Here is a 21,395-nt window from a genome sequence, read left to right on the forward strand (position 1 = left end):
TGTTGTGTTCAGAATGATTATTATTGCGTAATGCCTAGTTTTTAACCATCCATCTCCTCTTTATTGCGCTCCCATTCTGTTATAGACTTGCTGGATGTGGTCTGTCTGATCAACACTGTGAAAGTTTGTCTTCAGCTCTACAATCATCAGACTCCCAGCTGAGAGAGCTGGACCTGAGTAACAACGACCTTCAGGATTCAAAAGTAAAGCTGCTCTCTGTTGCACTAAAGAGTTCACACTGTCAAGTGAACAAACTGAGGTTTGACTTTAACAGTTACTCATTCACTCTGTTCAAATACTGTTGATTAACTTACTGACTAAGCATGTAACGATTCACTGAACTCGCGATGCGATACGATTCACGATACTGGTTTCACGATACGATTTTCTCACGATTGTTTGTACAAAATGAGATTTAAGAAAGATAAATGAAAAAGTTTCCTTTTATTATTTCAATCTCACTCAGACAAAATGCTGTACACTTCTTTCTGAAACTGAAATATCTTTGTCAAATAACAAAACTAAATTGAAATATTAAAACAAATCCCAAATAAAATAAATAATACAAATAAAATAAATCTTTTCATATAAACAAACTAAGGCTTTGCCAGTGCTCTTTCCTAGCTTAGAATCTTTTTTTTTTTTTTTTTTACATGTTTTTTTTTAAGAAATATCAGCATATCCACATTTTCTGGGCAAAGCTGAGATCTCTGCACATTCACAATGCCCCCTGCTGATGAAAAAACCCTTTCACTAGGGACAGAGGTGGCTGGTGTGGAGAGATATGCTTTTGCTATACTGGATAGCAGTGGGTATAGCCTAGCATTCTCTTTCCACCACTTGAGTGGACAGCTATTGAGGGAAATTGACGTATCAGCCCTGTTCTTATTAATTTCTGCATCAATCTGACTGATGTGCTGTGCAACTGGTTCATCGAAAGTCCCTCCAAGGAGATCTTCCAATGCTGTTTTCTTGGAAGGAGGTTGTTTCAGCTCTGCTCCTGCTCTGTCTGTCTGTTCTAGAGGCTGCTCTGCTGCAGGGGGGTGACCACTGGCACCTTCTTTGCCCTCATCCTGCACAGAGGAATAGCAGAAATAAAAAGACTAAGTAAAATTTAAGTACAACATTGACTGGGGTTTCACATTGTTATAAAGGCAAGATTTTAATATCATTTGTTATAATTTGTATCATTAATACTCAGTTTACACAAACACATTTGGAAACACATTTAGAAAAATATGCCATAATAAACAAATTATTTAAAAGAAATCAATTTAGAGAGAGTAAAATAAATACAATTTAGAGAAAGAGTAAAATAAATACAATAGGCTACCTGGTTCTGCAACATCAGTACAGCTTTCTCCTTCAGTCTGTGGAATACATCATCACGTTGGTCTGTCTCTAGATGAGGCAGAGCCCGGAATCTGGGGTCTAATGCGGTGCACTCCAGCAGGTGGTTGTACTCTGAAGTGTATCTGTTGTAAAGGTTGTTCAGTATAGCTCTCTTTATGTTGATCACAGTGGGGGAATCTTCTTCGTTGGATGCCACTTTATGCTCGATCATATGCTTTAAGGGCACAATGAGAGACACAGAGGGGTTTTTTTCATCACACAGCACAGTGGTGGCCGTTTTGAGTGGCTTTAGAAGCTTCACTATGTCCTCCGCATCACGGATGTCTGAGCCATCCAAAGTATCGATGTCACGGACATTTCGTCGAACGTCGTTGCTCAGTAGAGTTGCTGTCACAGCCGCTTGCTGTTCGAGATAGCGTTCGATCATATCCAGACGGCTGTTCCAGCGCGTAGCGACATCGATGATTAGCTTACGCGGTGGAAGCTCCAGCAGTATCTGCTTGGCTGCGAGCGCAGCTGTGGCTGTGGAGCTTCGGTGAAAAAGGCAGCAATACGCCTCACTCTGCCCAACAAACGGCTCACGCGGGGCAAACTCAAACCCGCTTGGCTGGCTAAGTTCAAAGTGTGGGCAAAACACCTGACATGGGGGGCCAGCCCAGCCTCTCTGACAGCAACATCCATATTCCTCGCGTTGTCCGTGACCACAGCAATTCCATGGTTGGCCTTTTGAAGCCCCCATTCACTCACAGCTGATTTTAAAACTTCAGCAATATTAGCTCCGGTGTGTGTTTCGAACAATGGGCGAGTTTGGAGAACAAAATTAACCATCTCCCACTCACTGGTTATCACATGGGATGTGACCGTAAGATAACTCTGGGTAGCCCTGGAGGTCCAGCCGTCGGTTGTAATTGATACACTATTTGCTTTTCTGAGGGTCTCAATTACCTTACATTTTGTTTCCCTGTAAAGCGCTGGCATGACAGTCTGGCTAAAGTGGGGATGTGATGGGATGGTGTATTTGGGCTCCAATTTGTTGACGAGTAGCCTAAATCCTTCATTTTCTACGACAGAAAACGGCCTCATATCTTTCGCCATGAAAACGCCGATACACCTTGTGATCTCCTTGGCTCTCGCACTCGTCGCCGCGAGTGGGGCTGCAAATCCGCCGGTCAGTGTGGTTTGGCCCACTAACAGGTTTTTATGTGCAGACAGCGGTGACTGGAGCTTTTCACGGTGGTGACGGTTTGTATGCTGCATCATGTTTGTTGTGCTATTGGTGTATATTAACATCTTCTTGCAGTATCTGCACACAGTTTTTGTTTTGTCCGTTACCACCTCACCGCTTTCATTTTTAATCTTCGGAAAGCCAAAATGCCGCCACACATCCGATTTGAATGAGGTTGGTGCATCCTCAACATCAACGTCATCTACACTTGCCGCCGCCATTTTTGCTACTGTTTAAAGTTACAGCTTGTTCGCTGCTTTCGCGCCTGCAAAGCGAGGTCAAAATATAGGCTACTGCTTCAGCGCCCCCTGCTGTTTAAAGCGTGTATTGCGATTCGTTTAACATCTCAACCGACACGAATCGTCACATATTATTATCGATTTTCAACCGACTCGGAGTGCATCGTTACATCCCTATTACTGACTATATTTACATATTCTCCAATAATGCAATTATAGCCAATTATCACAGGGCATCATGAGGCTAAAAAACACTGCACAACTTTGCCCCAGATTTTTGCCTTGATTTGTGGTCGAGCTTTAAATAGCACTTCTACAAAAGCCATGTTTGTTCTGAATACAGTCTTATCCTTGCAATTTGCTATGCTGCGGATCAGTGGTTCCCAATCATGCTCCTAGAGAACCCCTAACACTGGAAGTTTGATGTCCTATCTGACTCACATTTAAGGTCTTGGGTAGGGCTGCCAGGTTTTCACAACAAAACTTGGCCATTGGTACTCAAAAGTAGCCCAAAACTAGCTCAATCGCATTTCAGGGATGATTCCCCAATATCCCACATTCCAGGGGGTAAAATACAAATTTCATCATTCCAGGGGCTAAATATCATGTTATCGCTTCAACCCGCAGACATGAAAAACAACAGGTGTAAAAACCGCAAACTTGGCAACACTGGTCTTGGGAGTCTTTACTAATGAGCTGATGAGTTAAATAAAGTATGCTAGCTAAGAGAAACATCTAAAATGTATACATGCATACATGCTCATCATCACAATACATTCTCCTAGAATTCACACTTTGCATTCAGTTAACAGATCCATAAGAATCATGCATGACATGAAAGTTTATAAAGTCAATCGATACCTTTATGTGCTTTACAGATGAACTTGAAGTCTTTATTAATTCAAAATTCAAATTTATTGTATAACTTGGACAACTGTGCCAGTTGTTTTGGCTACTTTTATTAAGAGTTTGGTAATAGGCAGCGGAGGCCCGCCCACTCTGATGACAGCAACCCCCCCCCAGTGTATTATACAAATATCTATTTAATCTATTTTAACTCAAATAGAGAACTATTATAACATCTCAAATAACTAAAATAAATTAAATGTTTTTTTTACATAATTCTTGATGAATCTGACTGACAGCAATGTCAGCCAATTGTTAACGTTTTGGGCATGTTGCACATGTAAATTCATGTGTGTTCACCTATTCAGTTGGACTGTAATTTGCAGCTGTGTGTTAGAAAATGCTAGAAGAATAGCAGCAATGCATAATTCTGTAAAAAAAAAAGACTTTTAAAACTCACACTGATGAGGGAGAAAGCACGTCCATCAGTCCGCAATTAATTTTAAGTAAGGCAGTTCCACTTTTGAACTGGTTCATTCTGTGAAGCCGGGAAACATACTGTCAGGCCGGTTATGAATGTTATTTGAGCTCAGTCAATGTTCAGTCAGCGTTCAAAGTGGTTTGGTGTGCTGTGTCTAAATAAGTTACTTTTATTCTTAAATTTATATTACAATTTTGTTTTGCCCCACAATAATTTCATAATGCAGCACCGCAAAACTGACGCTAGGCTAGCTTACACCTTTTTGAAAATGTTTTGATTAAAGGTATTGATTAAAGGCCCATAATTAAAATAATTAACACTGCAATCAAAAAAAAACTTAATAAAAAAAAAAAAAAACACAAAATACATTTCTTCTCTCTATTAAATTATATTTTTAATTAATTAATTTACTTGTTTTGCTCTAGCCTAGATATAGATGGGCCACAAGAGTAATATTAAGGAAGTAAATTGAAACATTTAGCTACTGTATACCCAGGGCGCGAATTGTGAAAAAAAAGAGGGGGGGGGGGGGTGTTTTGAAACATTTTAAATCATTAAAAATAAATAATGAGAACATGAACTAGATGACATCATGCACTGATTACCATATTTATGACCATATTATGTAAGTGCGTGTTACGTGACCATGGTAATAAACCAAACTGGTACAACATAACATACAAAAAACCATAGACGCAGTGACATTGCAAAAATAATTTAATTTAATGCAATAATGATTTTTACAAAAACAGAGCGTGGTGGTAAAAATCACAAAACAAACAGAAAGAAAATCCTGATCTCACATAACTACAGCACAAGATAAAACTTACCTACCTCCCGACCAAAAACAAAATACAATGTTTACCGTGAGTCTTCCGGGTCCTCTAACTGCTGCACTAACTAATCTAAACTAAATAACATGAAAACACCAATCACCAGAATTTACACCACCACCGCTCTAAAAATCAACTATAAATACAAACATCAATCCCATACCGGATCACGTGCTTGTGGAAACGGAAATATTAACTCAACACAAAAAAAAACCTCCACAAAGATAATAAACTGAGCCGTGCGAGCCCAGCGAGACACCACGGAGCTGTGCTCCGTCTGCCAGCGGGAGCAGATGAGAATGAAAGGAGAGCCCGCCTCGTTGTACGTCAAACAAGGCTTCTTTAAAGTGGGTTGCCCCACCCACTAACAGCAAACACCTGGACATCATTGACCTAGAGGAGAAAAAATAAATAACGGGAGCATAACCGCAATTAAGCAGCTCAAACTACTCAAATCTCTTATTAGCGTAACACCCCCACCCTTAAGAAAAAAAATTGGGGTTGAAATCAATAATAATTAATAAATACTTACAAATAAATATTTACAAACCCATTAACATTCAGCAATGGCACCAAAACCCTGCTAAACGAAAAAATTGTTTTTTTTTACAATTTATTTTCAAGTTTATCCCAATCAAGCACAAGACAATGCATCTGCAACTACATTGTCGCGTCCTCGAATATGCCTGATCTCCAAGTTGTAACCTTGCAGTATCAAACTCCATATTAAGCGCTGGTTAGAATTGCGCATGCGATCAAGAAAAACCAAGGGGTTGTGATCTGTGTATACCACAACCGGACATGCAGCACCTCCCACGTAGACCTCAAAGTGCTGAAAGGCAAGCACAAGAGCAAGGGCTTCCTTCTCTATGGTCGAATAAGCACGCTGATGACCATTAAATTTGCACGAAAAAAAACAGACCGGGTGTTCAAGACCATCCCTGTCTTGTTGTAGAAGAACAGCTCCTGCTCCTAAATCACTCCCATCAAGGGGAGTTGTGGCCTGATGGTTAGAGAGTCGGACTCCCAATCGAAAGGTTGTGAGTTCGAGCCCTGGGCTGGCAGGAATTGTGGGTGGGGGGAGTGCATGTACAGTTCTCTCTCCACCTTCAATACCACGACTTAGGTGTCCTTGAGCAAGGCACCGAACCCCCAACTGCTCCCCGGGCGCCGCAGCATAAATGGCTGCCCACTGCTCCGGATGTGTGCTCACAGTGTGTTTGTGTGCTATCACTGCTCTGTGTGTGTGCACTTCGGATGGGTTAAATGCAGAGCACAAATTTCTGAGTATGGGTCACCATACCAAATTTCGGTTGTTCTGAGTATGGGTCACCATACTTGGCTGAATGTCACGTCACTTTCACTTTCAACAGCAATAGAAAAAGGCCGAGAAAATCAGGAGCGGCTAACACAGGCGCAGTAGTCAGCAGTGCTTTAACAGACTCGAAAGCAGCCTGACTCTGTGGAGTCCAATTGTAGGTCACTTTCGGACTGAGCAAATCAGTGAGGGGCGAGGCAAAAACAGAGAAATTTTAGCAAAATGACCGGTAGTAACCTACCATGCCAAGGAAGCGACGAAGTTCGCAACGAGTGGTTGGAGGAGGATAATTCAAAATCGCTTCAACTTTAGACTGGACAGGACGCACCTGCCCACGACCAACCACTTTACCCGGATATACTACAGTAGCCTGGCCAAACTCACATTTAGCCAGGTTAATGGTTAAATTAGCCTCCGATAACCTACGAAACACCGTGGAAAGATGGGCCATATGAGAAGGCCAGGTGGCACTATAGACCACCAAATCATCCAGATAGGCTTCGCAGTTAGGCACACCATCCAGCACGCCATTGATGAGCCTTTGAAAAGTCGCGGGAGCGTTTCGAAGGCCAAAGGCCATGGCGGTATACTGTAAAAAATGATCTGGCGTTACAAAGGCTGAAATCTCTTTAGCACGAAGGGTCAACGGAACTTGCCAGTAACCCTTCAACAGGTCAATTTTACTGACAAATACAGCTGAACCCAGGCGATCAACACAATCGTCGATACGCGGTAATGGGTAGCTGTCAGGTTTTGTAACTGCATTCACCCTTCTAAAATCTGGGCAAAAACGCATGGAACCATCACTTTTTGGAATGAGTAAACAGGGCGAACTCCATGTACTATTACTAGATTCTGCAATGCCATTTTCCAACATAAACTTTACCTCACTCTGAAGCAACAACCTTTTGTGTGGGTTTGTACGATAAGGATGCTGTTTAATCGGAAATGAGGCCCCCACATCAATGTCATGTTCTATTGCCGTTGTTCGACGAGGCACATCAGGAAACAAATTCTCATGTTGTTTAATCAAGGAGATTAAGTCATTACGTTCCAATGTGGATAAACTAGACAAAAATGAATCTAGATCATTAAGAACCTCAGAATTCTTCATTATCCCTTCAATTACCTCCATCGATGGAATACGACCCTCATCTTCAAACAAAGCACTGACCACAGCACCCGGTTGTACCGACGAAAATGCACTTTCAGGTTGTGCCTCAACTACCAACGAGGAAACAACTCCAGCGTCACACTTCTTGGATGGCGGCACGGTTGTTACGCAGGTCTCACTATTTCTGACAGTTGGAGAGCAAGGAGATTTGAGCTGAGAAGTTGAATCTTCTCGACCACAATACAACTTCAAACAGTTAATATGACATAGTGTGGTCTTTCTCTTTCGATCAGGAGTCGAAATGACATAATTCAAATTACTCACCCGCCGTTCAACACAATAAGGCCCGCTGTAACGAGCCTGCAAAGCAGAACCCATCACAGGAATCAACACAAGAACTTTATCACCAGGACTGAAACTTCAAAAAACAGCCTTCTGATCAAACCTCTGATTCATTCGTTTTTTACAGAGACCTAAATTCTCTTTAGCCAACTGGCATGCACAACTGAGCCTATTATGCATGTTGGACACGTAATCACACAAACTGACAGACTCCTTAGGCTCAACTAGCCATGACTCTTTCAACAGCTTCATAGGCCAACGAACCATGTGACCGAAAACAAGTTCTGAGGGGCTAAAACCCAAACTCTCTTGTACTACCTCACGCACAGCAAAAAGAGCAAACGGTACACCTTCATCCCAATCACGTTGAAACTCGAGGCAAAAACACTTGAGCATACTTTTCAAAGTCTGATAGAACCTCTCAAGTGCACCTTGAGTTTGCGGATGATACGGGCTGGACGTAACATGGTGGACAGCGAGCTGGCGCATAGCTTGAGCAAATACACGGGACATAAAATTAGTACCGCGATCAGTCTGAATGGTTTTCGGAAGACCAAAAAGAGAGAAAAAACCCACCAGGGCCTTAACGATGACAGGAGCTGTGATTTTACGGAGCGGAATAGCTTCTGGAAAACGAGTCACGCTACACATTATGGTGAGTAACCATTGATTTCCAGACTTTGTTCGGGGCAATGGGCCAACACAGTCTAAGATAACGTTTTCAAAAGGCTCAGACGTAACCGGAATCGGCTGTAAAGGTGCAGGTGGAATCACCTGGTTAGGTTTGCCAATTACCTGACATAAGTGACATGTTCTGCAATATCTCACGACATCCCTTTTAATACCTGGCCCAAAAAAATTGCGTAAAATTCTGTCAGTGGTCTTATTTACACCAAGATGACCAGCAAAGTGATGGTCATGAGCTAAACCCAAGACTTTATCATGAAAGGAGACTGGGACAACAATTTGTAAGAAAACTCTCCACTCATCTTGTGCTGAGGCCATAAGAGGTCTCCACTTGCGCATTAAGACACCATCTCGTAAAAAATAGCCATGCAGCGAATGTCTTCTTCAGACATAGCTTCTGAAAAGAAAGAAGCAAAAGATGGGTAAATTTTCTGTTCCTTAATAAGCTGCTCTCGACTCATAGAAAATTTAGGAACATCAGAAGGGAACAATACTGAAGCAGAATTCGAAGGTAAATCACTATCGTTAAAGAGTGGAGGTTGAGCAATAAAAGTGTCACTAAGATTAAGTTGATCCTCAATTTCATTCTTTTTTTCATTTCTCACCATAGCACGAGTAACCACGCTAGACGAAAAAACCTCGGGGAAGTTAATTGACAGGTCATCAGTACAGGTTTTTGGAGCTACATGAGACACTATGGGACAAGGCAAGACCTTTCCACCACACAAGTCGTTACCAAGTAGCACAGCTACGTTTTCAATTGGCAAGGAGGGGCGCACACCCACGGTAACATTGCCAGTAACCAAGTCAGACATAAGATAAATCTCATGCAGAGGGACACTAACATAACCCATTTCAAATCCACGTACAAGAATACTATCACCAGTAAAAGTCTTATCACTGAAAGACAACACATCTTGCAAAATAAAGCTCTGTGAAGCACCAGTATCACGCAAAATTTTTACGGGAATTTTTAAGTGCTCACCTGGCAAAGAAACAAAGCCATCCATTATAAAAGGCGCAAAACTATGATTGTTAGTATGGGTGTCATCCCTACTCACAGGCAAGTTCGAAACACACAAACCCACCTCTGATCTATAAGAAGCGGATTGACTCGCTGCCTTATTTTTACGCTGTAGCGAATAACACTCAGACAAAACATGACCACGTTTCTTACAATAGGCACAGGTTGAAGCTGTAACGTTAGGTACCGACGGACGCCGATCTAGAGGGCGGGCAGAAACAGGCATGGTTTCTCTACACATCTTGGACACATTTGGATAACTTGATGCGTTTTGTGCGAATTTAGAATTAGAAGGAACACACTTATGAGTGAGTACATACTCATCGGCAAGCACAGCTGCACGAACAGGAGTTAAATTCTTATGCTCACTAACATGAGTAGTGATTGTTTGAGGAATACCATTTTTAAAATCTTCAAGAATAATCAAATCACGAAGAGATTGAAAAGTTTTTACTTCTTGAGAGCTAAGCCATCGATCAATAACATTTCTTTTTCTCTAACATACTCGACAAATGTGAGAGCGTCGGGTTTCTGATAACTGCGAAACTTTTGTCAATAAGCCTCTGGCACAAGAACATAAATGCGTAAACAGCATGTTTAACTTTTTCATAATCAGCTGCGTCTTCAAGAGTTAACGAGGAATAAGCCTCCTGCGCTTTTCCAGTGAAAACGCATTGTAACGTCATGGTCCAAATCTCTTTGGGCCATTTAAATGTTGTCGCTACACGTTCGAAATGTGCAAAAAACTTATCAACTTCGTTGAGTGATAACACCACACCTTGTACTTTCCAGGTAGCTGGCTTGCATCAATCTTGGAAAGGCCTTCTGACAACTGCTGAAGGATGAATTTCCCCATATCCTTGTCTGAGAGACCAGATGTATAATTCAATCAGGACCACTTCCGTCAAGTATATTTATGACAATTATAATTGCATACAGTTAGTGTTGGCAGTATGGTTATGTTCTGGGCAACACTCCACATGCCTGTCCATGCAGCCATGCTTGGACAGAGCGGGGAGAGCAGCAAGACAAACCCCCCTGGGGTACAGAACAAAAGCATTATAAGCATATATAATTACAATTCACAATTACATGAGTTGTAAACAAAATGTCATAGAGTCTGCTTCCAATGAAGACACTGTAAAGAAAGAACAAGTTAGATCAAATTACAGGTTCAGTTGGTGGAGTTGGGGTTGGAGGAGGGAGTTAATTGCAAGCAGCAATGCAATGGAAAAGACACTGAATAATGGGAATTTAAATAAACCGCGGCTGATAGCTGTCAAGACTGGATTGGTACACGTCAGGAACAGCTGACTGTCAGCTGATGCAAGCGTGACTAACATGACCTGACTGAACTGACGCGATGCTCGATAGTCTTCCCAGGCTTCGGATGGGCTGATCCACGATGATGGGGATATTTTCCCCACTGATGGTGAAGGTGACTCTGTCATTTCTTTCACCCTTTCGCAATGAGAGGCTCCTTGACTTCTGTGGCTTGAACTTCATTCTGGCCCAGTTGATCAGCTCATCCAACCTCCTGAGCAAGCTTGTTGTACATGGGGCGGTTCGTAGCAGGCAGGTAATGTCATCCATATAGCTCCTTAAGGACAGAAGCCTCTGACCTGCAGGCAGCTGGACTCCACACACCACCTGCCTTGCTCCGATCAGGATGACCTCAAATGCTGCCCCAACGAGAATGGGAGAAATGGAGCATCCCATTGCGATCCCTACTTCCAGTTTTTGCCAACCTTTGGTGACTTTCTTCAGTGGAAAACACAAGTGTATGTGGCCACTCAACTGAGACTGCTCTGCTCTCGGTTACTGAAGCCCTGCTACTAGCAACAGCAGCTTCAAAATCCTCAGTACTCATCTTACTGGACCTGTCTGCTGCTTTTGACACCGTTAATCACTAGATTCTCCTGTCCACCCTCAGAAAGATGGGCATCTCTGGAACCGCACTCCTGTGGGTTAATTCCTACCTTTCTGACAGATCCTTCAGTGTGTCTTGGAGGGGTGATGTTTCGAAGTCACAACACCTTGCTACTGGGGTTCCTCAAGGCTCAGTACTTGGACCACTTCTTTCCTCCATCTACATGACGTCAATAGGATCTGACATTCAGAAGCATGGCTTTTCTTATCACTGCTACGCTGATGACACCCAACTCTACTTCTCATTCCAACCAGATGACCCGACGGTAGCTGCTCGCATTTCAGCCTGTCTGAGTGACATTTCTAGCTGGATGAATGACCATCACCTTCAGCTTAACCTTACGAAGACAGAACTCCTGGTGATTCCAGCTAACCCATTGCTTCATCACAACTTCTCTATACAGCTGGGTTCATCAACCATAACTCCTTTGAGGACAGCCAGAAACATAGGAGTTGTGATAGATCATCAGTTAAGCTTCACAGACCACATTGTTACCACGACCCGGTCCTGCAGGTTTGCCTTATACAACATTGGGAAGATTAGACCCTTCCTATCAGAGCAAGCCACTCAACTTTTTGTCCAAGCTCTTGTTCTCTCCAGACTGGACTATTGTAATGCTCTCCTGATGGGCCTTCCTGCATGTACTGTCAAGTCTCTCTGCTATTTTTCCAGAATGCAGCAGCAAGGGTTGTCTTCAATGAGCCAAAAAAAGCTCAAATTACACCTCTCCTCATCAGTTTACACTGGCTACCAGTAGCTGCTCCCATCAAATTCACAGATTGTTGAATGTTGAATATTAATGCGCCCTGTCATTAATGCGCATTAATAATTTTTGCACAAACACTTGAATATGAATATTAATTCACATTTTGCATATGCATTATAACGTAAATTATTTTTTACATGCAATTATCCAAAATAAAATCAAACAATATTTCTAATGAAGATAGAACAAATAAGAATAAATGCTGCACATCTACCATCAGTGCAGTGCAAATATTGCACATATTTTACACACCTGCATTTAAATGCAACTGCATTTTTTTTAATTAAATTATATGAAAGCAAGTAGGGCAGTGTGATAAATCGATTAACTCGAATTTGTAATTTACATCAGTTTGTTTGAATGAAAATCGGTTTTCTTTTTAACATCCACCGATGCACCACTCAGGCTCCCATAGTTCCAAGTGTCTCAACCCTCCCCCACGAGTCTGACAGAGACACGCTGCCTAGCAGATGATGAGCGGAGCAGTGAGATTCTGACTGGGGTGGATATTAAGTGTGCTTTCACACTAGCACTTTTGGTGCACAACCGGGTTCAATTGATGTCAAGAGTTCGGTTCATTTGGTGATATATACACTGTTTTCCATACTCGGATGCGCACCCGCGAACCGTACCCGAGTCCGCTTAAAAACGGTGGTCTGGGGTACGCTTAATGTGAACTCTGGTACGGTTCGCTGCTTATGTGAACGCAATCGTACCAAATTGCGGAAGTGAACCGCTTTTAATGACAAATTATTTGATGAAAATATGTGTTTGTGTGTGTGTTTCACTCACTTTCCTGATGAGTGTGACTGACGCGCTGCAAGCAGAGAGCTGTACATCTCATTTATGTTTGCCTTCAATGTTCTTTAGAGAATTTTCAGTACATTCTTAAGACAGCGGCAAGTGCCGTTATGTCCCGAAGCTTTATAAACAAAACGAACAGTTCAAAAACGTAATACATAAAAGTGTGGAGAGTAATGTTATGCATTTGCCACCTTCTCCTGCGAAGTCATTACCAAGCAACGGGGTAAACAGCTGCTGGCTTGATGACGCATGCGAACCGCTGTTCAGACTCAAATATTATAATATGAACACAGTCCATTGGGGGCAGGGGAGGGGGGAGCAACCGAACTCGGGTTCGGACCAGGCAAGGGAACCAAGTGTGAAAGCACCCTAAGAGTCTGAGCGTTGTGGTTTTCACTCCCTCCAAGAGCCTCCATCACGAGTACAATTCATGCCAACAGCCCGTAATATAACTGCATATTCAGCAAGAATTCATGTTAAACATATTTACCTATGGCTTGATCAGAAGGATATAATGACTGCAAGAGTCGAGCGGGATGTTAAAGGCTAAGGAGTTTTTCTGTTTCTTTTACTGATTATTTTCGGGTTAAAGCATGATTTAAACAGATACAGCACATTTACACACAATCGCTTTAGCAATAATGCATTCAAACAAATCTAATCTTACAGTGCTACTACATTATCAGTAGGCTATTTGATTTTGAAATATTGTAGAAATTAATCGATCTGTTTCTGCACAGCAGTAAGCAGATTTAATGCTTACAATATTAATAGTTTGACAACTGATAGGGAAAAAAGTTTACACACAATAAGCCACTTTGATACTCTCCTGTTATTTTTATTATTTTATAGGCTACGGTAAGTAAATAACATTTCAAACATACTGAAATACTTTATCCACGGAGTGAAAGCGGAGCGGTGTTTCTGGTATCAGTGAGTTGTTGCTGACCCTGTCCACTCTCTGCCGAGTTAGAGAGATGTTTCACCCGACTAAATCAAGACGACCGCAGCGGCACAAGTACAGTACATCCACCAAAAATCAACCTGCAGCAATGCTCGTTGCATGGCTTGCCAAGCCTTACTTTTGTAGGTCGCATGGCAGTAAATAATACAATATGATCATGCAGTCAATACAGATATTTAATAAAAACATTAAAAACAAGCAGGGCTGAAACATAACCCATTAAAAAACGCACACCAGGTCTACACCGGACATATACTGACACTACATTCAGATGATTTGACACTGTAGTGTGATGTCATCAAGTTTAGACAGACTTTTAGTGCAGTGGAGCACAGATGACAAGTAAAAGCAAGTAAAGAAAGCTCCCTTTAAAATCACTTATGTTGTCAGTTAATGAAGCTCATTTTTACAGAACGTGCATTTTGTTGATTATAATGAGAGAACTTGAGTTTAATCGTGAGGACGATTTATTAATCCGTCCATTCTTTAGAGTTTCAAAGATTTAGCTAAATCGTGCAGGTTTAATTTATTAGTTTCTTGTTTTAGGCTAATTAGGCATAAATAATGTGAACGAAATTATACAGTGCTTCACTTTAAACATGCAACAATTTTTTTTATCAGTTTACAGACAAATGTATTTTTCCCAAGAAGTTATCTGTCAAAATAAAGGACAGGTAACGAATAACAAAAATGAATGTTGTTTTATTAAAGGAATTTTAAAATATAAATTAAAATATAGGCATAATATATGAATATATTGACATTGCATGCATGTAGCCTACCCCCCTAAAATAGGCTACCACTTTTAATGCTCTGATGCAAATTAAACCACAATTCCTTTTGAATAATATATAACACATAATTCATATAATATAAATAATACTGCACACCTTTGAAATGTATCAAATCTAAAATATGGCTTAATACCATGTAGCTTAGAGAAAATATAAGCACAGGCTTAGGCACAGGCTTGACATTTATCTCACTTGAATTCGTTTTAAGAAATACACATAACTTCATAAGTACCAAACTTTCATCTGTGAATATTACATATTAAATATTTTAACTATAGTATTTTTCTTTCATTTTCTGTGACTGAAGCTGTCAAATGTAACACATCAGCGAGGCAAAACTGACGTCCATTTGCGCCACTCAGCAGTCAAAAGCTGCAAATGCACTTTACAAACGCCACGGCGGCTGTACATGCGGTGGTAAAAGAGGCGTTTTCGATGTCTACCTTCTGTATATACTTGTACTAGTTTTCACATAAGGTGTAAACATTTTACTAGTTAGACTTTTCCAAAGACTTTTCCAAACTATAATTCTTAACTAAATTTATAATCAAATGAAATATTCTGAAGTTATATTCAAAATCTTGGAGCACTTCATGCTTAATTCTGCTGACCAGCTTTTTGAAAATGCTGATTTCATTTTCAAGCAGGATTTGGCACCTGCACACACTGCCAAAAGCACCAAAAGTTGGTTAAATGACCATGGTTTTGGTGTGCTTGACTTGCCAGCAAACTCACCAGACCTAAATCCCATAGAGAATCTATGGGTTGTTATCAAGAGGAAGAAGAGACCAAAAAATGCAGATGAGCTAAAGGCCACTGTCAAAGAAACCTGGGCTTCCACACCACCTCAGCAGTGCCACAAACTGATCACCTCCATGCCACGCCAAATTGAGACAGTAATTAAAGTTAAAGGTGCCCTTACCAAGTATTCAGTACATGAACAGTAAATTAACATACTTTCCAAAAGGCCAAGATTTCACTAAATGTTTTTTTTATGAAGTATTCTAACTTGTTGACATAGTAAATTGGTGGGTTTTTGTTAAATGTGAACCAAAATCATCACAATTAAAAGTATAAAAAACTTAAAGACTTAAACTACTTAAGTCTGTGTGCATTGTATTTATTTTATACAGTTAAGTTTCACAATTTGAGTTGAATTACTGAAATAAATTAACTTTTCCCTGACATTCAAATTTATTGAGAAGCACCTGTATTTTCTATAAAAAATGTTAATGTCCTTGCAGTGACAAACAGCTTTATGTTTTATATTTAATTACATTTATGTTATAAGTTAAGATTTACAAGAAATATTTTAAATGCTACTATTTAAAAGGAATACCGCTGTAAAAAAAAGCAATCTTATTTGCTTAGTGTTTGCAAACCAAATTTTATTGCACTTTTGTTCATATAGCAGTTCTTTTAAATGAAAAAGTGCACAATACACAACTTTTGATTGCATTATCAGTTATGTGCATAAAATTTGATTAATTATGATTAAAAAATTAATTTCTAATTTTTTTTCTGTTTAGATTGGTCAGCTGTAATCTCACTGGTCAGTGCTGTGAAAGTTTGTCTTCAGCTCTAAAATTATCAAAAGGCCACCTGAAAGAGCTGGACCTGAGTAACAATGACCTGCTGGATTCAGGAGTGAAGCTGCTGTCTGCTGGACTGACAAGTGCGAACTGTCAGTTGAACATACTGAGGTATTTAGTAACAAAGAAAAAGATTCAAGGGACTTTAACACCAAACATGAATTTTCACATGAATGTTCATTGCAAGCAGGTTTTGTAGAAATAATCAGTATAGAGTAGTTCATACCAGCCACAAACATTCACTCAAGCACAGAATTATCTTTTTACGGCCATGGGTTCTGTTGCTCCTATGTCTGCAAAATGCGCAGCTTTTGAGGCTTTTTCTCCTGATAACCCCGAAAATAACTTGAATTACACTTTCAGTTTTGATCGTACAGATAAGAGCAATACATCAATCGAATCTCTAAAGGGTCTACTTTTATTTGTATACAGACGTAATAATAACAAAACGTAGACATGTCAAGCTTTCTATAGATAGCAGATGGCGCTCTATGCTGCTCAGTGCTCCTGTAGTCTACACTGAGAACATAGAGCGCCCTCTCGCGGCTGTAGATGGTAATGTTTTCTCTTAGTTCTTAGTTCTAAATAAATGAGACTTATAGTCCAGTGCGACTTATATATGTTTTTTTTTCTAATCATGACATATTTTTGGACTGATGCGACTTATACTCAGGTGCGACTTATAATCTGAAAAATACAGTATTTAAAATGAACTGTAACTCATTGAATATTCAACGAAGAGACATGAAACTGCTATCTATAGAAAGCTTGACATGTCTACTTTTAAAACAAGTGCTACTGAAAACAAGTAATCCATATGAAAACAACGCAATGTCCAGTCTTTCAAGTCTCTCTTCATTATCTCTAATGAGACCACCAGCTGAGCTGCTCGCGGCTTCTGAATGCCCATACAGAAAACAAAGCAGTGAGACTGTTCAAGTTTAATTTTACGGTTTGCTTCGCGATGAGAGGAATAAGACATAATTCACCCGAAGAAGATGTGCTGAGGATTTACCTATTTGAGTTTTGGATTTCCTCAGAAAAAAGAATGAAGTGCCCAATCCGGCAGAGATCATAAACATGAGTATGTCTCTTTTTATTTATATATTTACTTGTATTAGGTTTCAGATAATGTGGAAACATTTTACTAGTTAGACTTTTTCCAAACTATAATTCCTGACTTGTATAATCAAGTGAAACATTAAGACGATTCAATAACAATATACATTACTATACCATTCAAAAACTTTCCTGTTCTTTCCATTTATCCCAAAAAAAACCTGAAAAAACATTGTCAGCTCTTTTCCACATTAATAATAATAATGATACTAATAACAATAATGGTATGTTACTATGGGAGTGAAAGTAAAAAAGGAGTAAGAAAGTATATTAACATAACTTAACATACAGATATTCATGAGTGTTTTTAGTTGTTTAAATTGCCAAACTAATGTGATATATACTGTTGTTGTGTGTTTGTAGATTGTCTGGCTGTATGGTGACAGAGAAAGGCTGTCGTTATGTGTCTTCAGCTCTGAGATCAAACCCCTTACACCTGAGAGAACTGGATCTGAGCTACAATCACCCAGGAGATTCAGGAGTCAAGCTACTCTCTGAAAAACTGGAAGATCCAAACTGCACACTAGACAAACTCAAGTATGTTGAGCAAGAAGAGTTACACCGCCGTGTGTTTACTTATTATGTCTTATGTGCAGAATGTGAACACGGTGTGTGTTTTATAGTGTGGATCATGGAGGAGAGTTCAGGATTACAGCAGGTCTACGCAAATGTATGTCAGCAAAATCACACCTTTACTGACTGGTGTTGTGTTGTATTCTACATTTTCTCTATTCTTGTGTTCAGATGCCTGTTCTCTCACACTGGATACAAACACAGCAAACACTCGTCTCATTCTGTCTGAGGGAAACCGAAAGGTGACACGTGTGGAAGAGGAACAGTCATTTCTTGATCATCCAGAAAGATTTGATGTATGTCATCAGGTTCTTTCTAGAGAGAGTCTGTCTGGACGCTGTTATTGGGAGGCCGAATGGAGGGGATATTCTGTTATGTCAGTAACATATAAAGGAATCAGCAGGAAAGGACAGAGTCATGACTGTTGGTTTGGACGAAATAAAAACTCCTGGAGTCTGATCTGCTCTGATAATGGATTCATTGCCCGTCATAATAATAATTCAACTGACATACATATCCCTTTACGTTCCTCTCATATAGTAGGTGTATATTTGGACTGGTTGGCTGGGTGTTTATCCTTCTACAGCATCTCGAACACACACACACTCACACATTTACACACATTCACCTCCACATTCACTGAATCTCTGTATGCTGGATTTGGAGTTTATGATTTCTCAGTGTGTTTGCGTAAGATGGAAAAGCCTGTGACCAACCACCGAGGCGTCACATACACATATAAATGAAAAACTCACGTGTCTGTGAGATATGCTAGAACAAGCCTCATTGGTTCTCGTGTCCCACGCACAGACAAATATATTTCTGTGTTTTAATCAATGTATATTATGGCTTAACACTAGAATCGCCAGAGGTCGCTGTATACCTAAAACCACCAGCGGGTAAATTTTACCCACGCTCATTACAACTGTATTTATATGGCTAAAGAACATATAATTTCACTGTATTATGCCACTGTCTTCACAAAGAAGTGTCTAGAGTCATGAAATGATTATGTTTAGTCATTAACTATATTTTATCCTGTTTCTTTTATGTTCAAGACTTTTAATGCAGGCTACACAAATACATAATGGTCAGTAGCCTAAGGTAAAAAAAAATAAAAAAGGCATGCACTGACAGCGGAAATTAGAAGCTAGTGCCCTAAATATTTGGGTGGTGCATTATTATACAATGTCATTAATCAATATATTAAGATAACCCCTGCAATTTGATGCGATGACAAATTCAAGCGGACAACTGAATATTTATTCACTTGTTTATTTAAATCATTTATAGTTTGAATAAGAGAACAACACCATTAAACTTTGGTAATTAAAAAGTTTTATTCATTATATCGTATAGATTGGATTTTTATTTATTTATTTCTTCAGCAAATGGCCAGACTAGAATATCAACATAGTAGCAAACAATAAACAATATGGAAAGACAAAAATGTAATAATTAAACCAAAGTTTGACCAATTAGAGTAATGTTAAGCTAAAACATGTAAATATGATAGTAAATATGATATCTGGATCACTGTCAGATGAACCGTCAGATGCTAAGCTGAACCAATTTTTACTTAATTTATGAACCTGATAACCGCTAACTCAGTGAGTGAAAAGCATTGCCTAGAAATGATAAATGTTAAAACATAGGTGGAATGTAAACAGTGAAAAAATATGTGCATTCAATAGTGGCTAAATTTGACCCACTGGCGCTTATAGGTATAAATGCCCAGTTTTTTTATATGGTTTTATCAAAATAATTTTTAACAACATTGAATTGTAAATGACATCATTTTACTAAAAGTCAATGACTGAGAGACTTGGATGTTTTATTTTAAATCTGCTATATACATTTGAAAAACAGCCATGGGTAAAATTGACCCTGTGGCGATTCTAGTGTTAATTAAGTCTCTCTATCCTAAAGGGAACATGTCACTTCAGAAGACTGTGATTAAATGGCTTGATTCATATGTACATACAGAAAAAAATGTTGGACCTTTTTGAATTTTGAAAGTTTTGTTTATTTGAATTGTCAGCAAAGGAACAGCAATTTCAGGTTTCATTAAAAAAATCCCAATTTGCTTTTCATAATAAACAAAAAATATTTGGAACAACATGAGGAATAGTAAATAACAGAATTGTCATTTTTGTTGAACAATACTTTTAAAGGGGGGGTGAAATGCTCATTTTCACTCAATATCCTGTTAATCTTGAGTACATATAGAGTAGTACTGCATCCTTCATAAATCCAAAAAGCCTTTAGTTTTATTATATTCATAAGAGAAAGATAGTCTGTACCGATTTTTCCCGGAAAAACACGACCGGCTGGAGGCGTGACGTGTGGGCGGAGCTAAAGAATCACGAGCGCGAATAGGCTTTTGCGTTGAGAGGATGTGGAAGCTGTGACATTACCGTGAGGGAAAAACCATCATCCAAAACAAACCATGCACCTCACTGCATTGGAACGGATGAGCCCCACCGGCCGATAGCGGAGGAGCGACGTGATTGGATTGCCCAACCAGGAGGGCCCGAGTTGTCTCGACTGGAATAGGTCACGGTGTAGGCGTACGGGCCCTACTGGCTAATGAGCCCCTGCTAGTCAGTAGGCAACCAGGGCAGATACCTAACTGAGAGGACCCATGAAGCCTCCTACTGGAGATCAAGACTCAGGACGACGGACGTGTAAGTCCTCTCGGTTTGAGCAGATAAACAGCTTTGGGCTGCCGACAAAGAGGACTCTTGCAACACCCAATGGGAGATCAATACTCACGGCATCGGATGGATAAGACCTGTTTGTGGGCAGCAAGAAAAGAAAACCCAACCGTGAGCACTCTCGCCTACATCTGACACGAGCACAATACTCAACGGCGTCAGACGGGTAAGCCTTGACGGCCAGGGAGCGGGAAAAGGAAAACCCGACTGCGCGGGCTCTCGCAGCATCCGATGGGAGATCAGGACTCAGAACACCGAACGGGTAAGCCTCACCAGACGGGGGGGGAAAGATTTGGACAGAGTTTGGCGGGAAGTGGAGACTCTTGTCGTCGTATGCGAGCACCGCCACCCGTCAAGCAGGAACGAAAGTTTAGGTGACCGTGAGACTCTCGCCGACGTCCGATGGGAGCTCAATACTCAAGGCATCGAACGGGTAAGCCTCCCCGACCTTAGCATGGAAAAGTAAAGTTTAAGTGGCTGGGAGACTCTCACCGACGTCCGATGGGAGTTCAATACTCAAGGCACCGAACGGATAAGTCTCGCCAACTGTAGAAAGGAAAAGGTAAGGTTGTCTAGCCAGGAGGCTCTCGCCGACGTCCGATGGGAGCTCAATACTCAAGGCATCGAACGGATAAGCCTCTCCGGATGTAAGACAGAAAGGTAAAGTTGTGTTG

The 21,395-nt window shown here is 40.4% G+C and overlaps 1 protein-coding gene across 1 annotated transcript in view; it reads left to right on the forward strand.

The window, feature by feature from the left end:
* The window catches only part of LOC113048440 (NACHT, LRR and PYD domains-containing protein 3-like), a 39,841-nt gene extending 19,739 nt beyond the window's left edge, over nucleotides 1–20,102 (forward strand). The window contains exons 6-10 of the mRNA XM_026210235.1: nucleotides 86–259; nucleotides 16,250–16,423; nucleotides 17,795–17,968; nucleotides 18,055–18,101; nucleotides 18,176–20,102. Of these exons, the coding sequence (XP_026066020.1) occupies nucleotides 86–259; nucleotides 16,250–16,423; nucleotides 17,795–17,968; nucleotides 18,055–18,101; nucleotides 18,176–18,750 (1,144 nt within the window). The 3' untranslated portion in view covers nucleotides 18,751–20,102. The remainder of the gene's footprint in view (nucleotides 1–85; nucleotides 260–16,249; nucleotides 16,424–17,794; nucleotides 17,969–18,054; nucleotides 18,102–18,175) is intronic.
* Nucleotides 20,103–21,395: the final 1,293 nt, after the last annotated feature.

This window comes from Carassius auratus, chromosome 29 (genome assembly GCF_003368295.1).
Source record: "Carassius auratus strain Wakin chromosome 29, ASM336829v1, whole genome shotgun sequence".
NCBI classification, from domain to species: Eukaryota; Metazoa; Chordata; class Actinopteri; order Cypriniformes; family Cyprinidae; genus Carassius; species Carassius auratus.